The sequence below is a fragment of the Synchiropus splendidus genome, chromosome 2 (genome assembly GCF_027744825.2).
Source record: "Synchiropus splendidus isolate RoL2022-P1 chromosome 2, RoL_Sspl_1.0, whole genome shotgun sequence".
NCBI lineage: Eukaryota > Metazoa > Chordata > Actinopteri > Syngnathiformes > Callionymidae > Synchiropus > Synchiropus splendidus.
The window spans coordinates 11,394,797-11,400,737 of record NC_071335.1 but is presented as its reverse complement, the minus strand read 5'-3'; the positions used below and the strand labels follow the sequence as shown (position 1 = coordinate 11,400,737).

Sequence of the window (5,941 nt, the reverse complement as noted above, 5' to 3'; positions counted from 1 at the left end):
GGCTCCATCTTTAGTTTCAGTCATATACCAAATTAATTGAAATTGAAAAATGTGTCTTCTTTTGGCAAATATTCTTATACCATTAAACTGCGATTAATTTAGATTAATTCATCACAAATTCTCCAATTAAATATTTTTTTTTTTTAATCGAATCCCACCCCTAGTTATTTTAATTATTATTTTTGTTCAACGGAAAAACAGATCACAACTGTTGTGCAGTTCTTTATTGAAAAAAAGAGGCACCGCTGTCTTTCACATTCCCACCAAGTAACCAGCACATGTTCATGTTTTCACGCAGTGGGGGGGCCTCTCACCGGTCATGTGAGGAGGGGAGCTTGGAGCCAGAGGCGGCCACAGGAGCCGACTGCAGTGATGAGACGCTCCCTGCCAGCAACGGAGACACACAGCAGTACGACCATAAACTGACGTGTGGTTAATGTACGCTAGACAACAAAAACATTATTTCAAGGGTGCTCCGCATGGATGTCAAGTGTAGCTATGATAAGTATTTACTGTGCCTGTATGTTTCTATGCGCTTGTTCAATATGTCCTGTCTCAAATGAGCACTGTTTTGGTGAGAGCTACGACCTCAAAGCACCAAATAATAACCAGCTCTTCCAAGTCTGAAGCCGCCCAGACCAATCCTTAACAAGAATTACACCTTACTTCCAAGAGTAGTGTTGTTACGGCTGAAGCTCTGCCGAGCACATTGTCACCTCTAAAGCGATATTGCACAAGCCATTTGGGACTAAATCTGTATTGTTGCTCTTCAGAAGACTCATAAAGCTGTTCATTCTCCATGTGACAGCAGCAGGAGGACTCAAAAACATCTTCTGACACTTTGCTGTTGTGCTTTACAGGGCACTGTCGATTGATCCTTCTGAAGCAGCTTCAGCTCTGGCACAAAGAGATGAGGAAAGACACGGGGAACAGCCAGTGACAAATATGGAAAACCTCCCACTCGGCTCCACAGCTGGGACGTCAAACGCTTTGCCGGGATCAGATATTTCAGAGCAGGAGTAGCTCTCCCTGAACTGTGATCTGAATAAGCTCCTTCAATTAATGGTGACACACAAAAAACAATGCGGTGTCGACTGTTTGTTTCCTCCTCCATCTCATGAAACAGACCTCTCCTGCACCGACGCTGACTCATGTTGCAGACGGCATGAGTGAGCTTCATGATCTCCATTGCATTCACTGAATAAATGGTACAGACGACAAACCTCTCGCTTTACTGGACTGAGATACTGTTCTTTTGTTGTGAAATACCTTCAGTCTGGCCTGATATACATCATAATTGATTCTCCGTAACTATAAACTACTGACTGCAAGAAAGATGTTTTTGTGCTTCTATGCTGAAGTTTCTTAAACGCATCTTTTACATCTCATTTCGTCTCCTTCATCATGGATGTTCTGGTCATGACATCACGTTACATAATGCAGTGCACCTGGATGCACCTTCATGTAAACAAATGTTTGCATGAGGAAAGCACTGCATTGGTAACATCTTACATTTAGTACAGATACAAAACGCGTGATTAATTGCGAGTAAACTCAGCGTTAGTGCAAGAAATTCAAGATTTTAATTGACAGCACAACCTGAAGCACAGTTAACCGACACAAACACAACTAACTTCATTTATCCTAATCTGAATAAAACTTTTATCTGCGTAATAAAAAACACGCCAGAAACCGTACGTAGTGTAAGAAAAGCACAAGATCAAGAAAACAACATACTTAAAAATGTATTTTATGTGTTCCAATGATCATCGATAAAATGCTTTTTTTGTGAAAAGTGACATGAAAGATAGTTTCTGCTTAGAAAAACGTTACTTTGTGGCGACGTGGACCGCTGAATCTGTCTTTTGTGTTGCGTGCCTGTACGGGCGTTACAGTCTTGATCACAAGGTCAGTGAAGTATTGAAAAGAATGTCCACCCTCAAGTGTATTAACGTGCGCTACTTGTGCGTGCGTAACAGTATGATCTGGTCATGCGGCTGGAGCTACTTAAGCCGGGAAAAAGGGATGGAGGGACTGTTGGGGGCGGCAGCTGAGAGGACCAACATGAGCAGTCAGAGGTAGGAAAGACTCACATGCACTGTACAGTTCCATTATTCAAACTGCACTTTTTAAAAAGTGACTTCATTCATTACTACAGCGGGGGAGTAAGGAATTAGAATGATGTTAGCCTTTCAATTCAAAAATACACATCATTGTATGCAACTACTAACAAAGATGTGATTCCATCATTCTATTTCTTAAATTGCAAATCTAATGCTAGGTTTTTGCCTTGTAGTTGTGTTGCTGCTGAGATCTGGAGTTAAATCTTTTCCACAAACTTGACATATTTAGATTCGATTTAAAGATCATTCCGATGATTGTGCCCTTTACCTATTTATTGACGCAGTTATTTTCCTACTGTGCAGCATGTGGGCAGTGTGCTTCCTTGTGGCATCCATTTTTGCCACCACGAGTGTCGCGCAATTCCCTCGAGAGTGTGTCACCGTGGAGGGTCTTCGCAGTGGCCAGTGTTGCCCATCTCCAACCGGTGAAGCGGGAGATGAGTGCGGCTCCAGCACAGGCCGGGGCCAGTGCGTGAGCATAGCTGCAGACAGCCGGCGCCACGGGCCACAATACCCCTATGCGGGGCGTGATGACCGAGAGCGCTGGCCCCTGAGGTTTTTCAACCGCACCTGCCAATGCAACGGAAACTTCAGCGGCTACAACTGTGGGCGATGTCGGAAAGGGCTGTCTGGCCCCAACTGTGACCAGAGGATTTCCGTGGGTAGGAAACATTTTCATTCGATTATACTCTATTTTTTCTTTTCATTTCTACTCATTACTTTTGTTTTTCCATCTCAATTGACAATTGTAGTCAGGAGGAATGTGATGCAGCTGAGCGCGGCTGAGAAGCAAGCCTTTGTGAATGCTCTGGACCAGGCCAAACGGACTGTCCACCCCGACCTGGTCATTTGCACAAGACGGTACTGAGAGCCAACTTCGCTTGCTTGAATGGAACCATAATGCACTGGACATGTTACTGAACTGTATATTTGAAGTGACTAAATCTCCCAACTGGGGCCTTTGCTATCATAACTTTTGCCACCACACTGTGGTATTTTAGGGGATGTAATACTGTTAATGGTTTTCTTCAGGTACCAGGAGATACTGGGTCCGGATGGCAACACACCTCAGTTTGAGAACATCACCATTTACAACTACTTTGTTTGGAGCCACTACTACTCGGTCAGCAAGACGTTTTTGGGCGCCGGCCAGACCAGCTTCGGAGGCGTAGACTTCTCCCATGAGGGGCCCGGCTTTGTAACATGGCATCGTTTTCATCTGTTGCAACTGGAAACAGACATGCAAGTGAGTCCGAACCCACTTTGATATCGACCAGGAAGAAAGAACAAGAGGTGTATTTCTCAGATGTTGGATGAAAGAGAAGTAGCTGGAAAAAAAGAAGTGTTTTTCTGCCTGTAGCACTGTGTACAAACACGCAGCAGCAGGAGCATCATTAACCTTGATAGTGTAGTCTTGAACAAAGATCCTTCTCTGCCTATTTAACTGTTCTCTGGTGACAAAACCTGGGAGCAGCCGTCACGTTTGCCTGCCTTCTCTTCTGTACAGGACATGCTGGGAGACCCCACTTTTGCTCTGCCCTACTGGAACTTTGCCATCGGAGGCAGCCAGTGTGATATCTGCACGGACGACCTCCTGGGAGCGCGAAGCTCTTTCGACATGAATTCCATAAGCTCTAACTCCTTGTTTTCCCAGTGGAGAGTCATTTGCGAGAGCGTGGAAGACTACGACACTTTCGGCACCATTTGCAACAGTAAGGCTACACGCCGTCAAACTCAAAAGCAAGTAAAGAGAGTCGACATTGTCTCTGTTGCACCAGAAAAGAGGGCAAAGAGCTCATAAAAAAAGAGCATGTAGAACATAAGCTGCTATAAATAATACCTCACAGCTGTTGTGCTGCATTCGATATTGCCTGCTATTACTTCAGTTGGTGAGAATGGGCTCTTGTTGAGGCGCTGTGTGCATCCAAAGTGGAACGCATTGAGGAAACAGTTTTCCCCGGTAATTCTAGCTAATAGGTCATGCTGTTTAGACTAGGATAAGAGAGCACAGTATAATAAGATTTGCGGAGATTGGGGCTTGTTCTGCGCCGGCACTGGCTCCGCCAGCCTAAACCACAGCCTTTTATTCCGGTGTGAAATTCTTTTGTTTTATCTGGCCCAGCAGAATAATCGTGATAGTCAAATCCTATTTCCCTGCTTTGTTTGACTTCCAGCGCAGTAGCATGTGCTTTCAGGAAAACCCAGGAAGAAAGGGGAGTCATGTGAATGCCAAGGTGTGTTTGAAGTATCCTAATAATCCCCTCTGAGAGGCACGACACGTCTGGTATTTCCAGCGTGAGCAAGCAAGCGCTCCTTAAATGGGAAGAGGGGATGCCTCATTTAGACTTGATATAGATACACTTGGCTGGTTCCTTTGATCAGGAGGACTAACCTTTAAGGAAGCCGACGTTCACTCATTCATGGCGAAGAAGCAAGAAAAAGCTTGGGCTGCTGTTTGCCAGCTAATTATGTCGTACCGGGAGACTCCACGTTCAGGTCATATTTCCTCGCACCAGCTCGAGAACCTCCGTGATCTGAACCTGCAGTGGAGGTTCAGAACCTCATCTGGCCTGCGCCTCTCTTCCTGACACGCAGGCTCGGAGACAAGTCCAATCAGGAGGAACCCAGCCGGCAACACGGCGAGACCCATGGTGCAGAGGCTGCCAGAGCCCCAGGATGTGTTAGACTGTCTGGAGCTCAACACCTTTGATACCCCACCCTTCTACTCCACCTCCTCCGAGAGCTTCAGGAACACCATTGAAGGTTTGCGTTTCATTTTCACCCCCAAATAAGCAAGTCGGTGTCTATTTTCGTTGAAAATAATGTGTTTGGCGTTGTATTTTTTTTAGGCTATAGCGCCCCCAAGGGAACGTATGACCCAGTTATTCGCAGCCTCCACAATCTGGCCCATCTATTCCTTAATGGGACCGGTGGACAGACTCATCTCTCGCCGAATGATCCAATCTTTGTTCTGCTGCACACTTTCACTGATGCTGTCTTTGATGAGTGGCTCCGCCGGCACCAACCGGGTGGGCAAACACCAGACGCCACACGTCCATGGAGCCATCAGTCGCCTTAAAAAATGAGCACTGACAAGCACGGCTTTTTCTCTGTTGATAGGTGAGGTGGTGTATCCGGAGGAGAACGCCCCCATTGGACACAACAGTCGCTTCAACATGGTTCCTTTCTGGCCCCCGATCACCAACGCGGAGATGTTTGTTTCAGCCCCGGACAACTTGGGCTACACCTATGAAGTCCAATGGCCTGGTAGGTCGCACTTATTCAAGCATAATATTTTAACTTCACTGCAAAAACAGCACTAATCTTAAAAACATGACCCCCAGCCCGAGCCTACACTTTGTCAGAGATTATCACCATCGCCATCGTTGCCTCGGTGCTGGTGGTGGCAGTGGTGGGAGGAGTCATCTCATGCGCGCTCCGTGCTCAGTCCTACCGCTCGGCTGAAGCCCTGGAGCCGCTGTTGGGAGAGACGTTCAGGCGGTACTCTGAGGACGACCGGAGGTTCGACCGATCACAGTCTGTTGTCTGACTGCGCTTGTAACTGAATTTTTTTTAAACCATCTTTTAATAAAGTCGACCCGACTCTGAACTCGGATACATGGGCCTGCTTTCATGTTTGTTAAGAAAATGCTGTAATTGTATAGTCAAGACGTCGCGGTGGATGCCAAACTAACAAAACAAATACAAATCTGGTGGGAAAAAACACAAAAAAATGCAAAAAAAAAAACCACAATCAAATGAACTGTAAATCCGCTGGTATATTATTTTGCTCGAAGGTCTCTCACTCATGAGGGGAC

The 5,941-nt window shown here is 45.9% G+C and overlaps 1 protein-coding gene across 1 annotated transcript; it reads left to right on the top strand.

Annotated features, from left to right (window-relative positions):
* Window positions 1-1,975: 1,975 nt before the first annotated feature.
* On the top strand, window positions 1,976-5,733 carry LOC128753944 (5,6-dihydroxyindole-2-carboxylic acid oxidase-like). Its single transcript, XM_053856184.1, has 9 exons — window positions 1,976-2,078; window positions 2,427-2,785; window positions 2,876-2,984; window positions 3,156-3,369; window positions 3,631-3,835; window positions 4,719-4,886; window positions 4,973-5,152; window positions 5,244-5,390; window positions 5,468-5,733. Exons 1-9 carry the CDS (start codon window positions 1,981-1,983, stop codon window positions 5,671-5,673), a joined length of 1,686 nt encoding a protein of 561 aa, XP_053712159.1. The 5' UTR covers window positions 1,976-1,980; the 3' UTR covers window positions 5,674-5,733.
* Window positions 5,734-5,941: the final 208 nt, after the last annotated feature.

Coding starts and splice junctions, on each gene's coding strand:
- LOC128753944 (XM_053856184.1), top strand. CDS start 1,981: ATGATCTGGTCATGCGGCTGGAGCTACTTAAGCCGGGAAAAAGGGATG. Junction 2,079..2,426: donor ACCAACATGAGCAGTCAGAG/GTAGGAAAGACT, acceptor CCTACTGTGCAG/CATGTGGGCAGTGTGCTTCC. Junction 5,153..5,243: donor GCTCCGCCGGCACCAACCGG/GTGGGCAAACAC, acceptor CTCTGTTGATAG/GTGAGGTGGTGTATCCGGAG.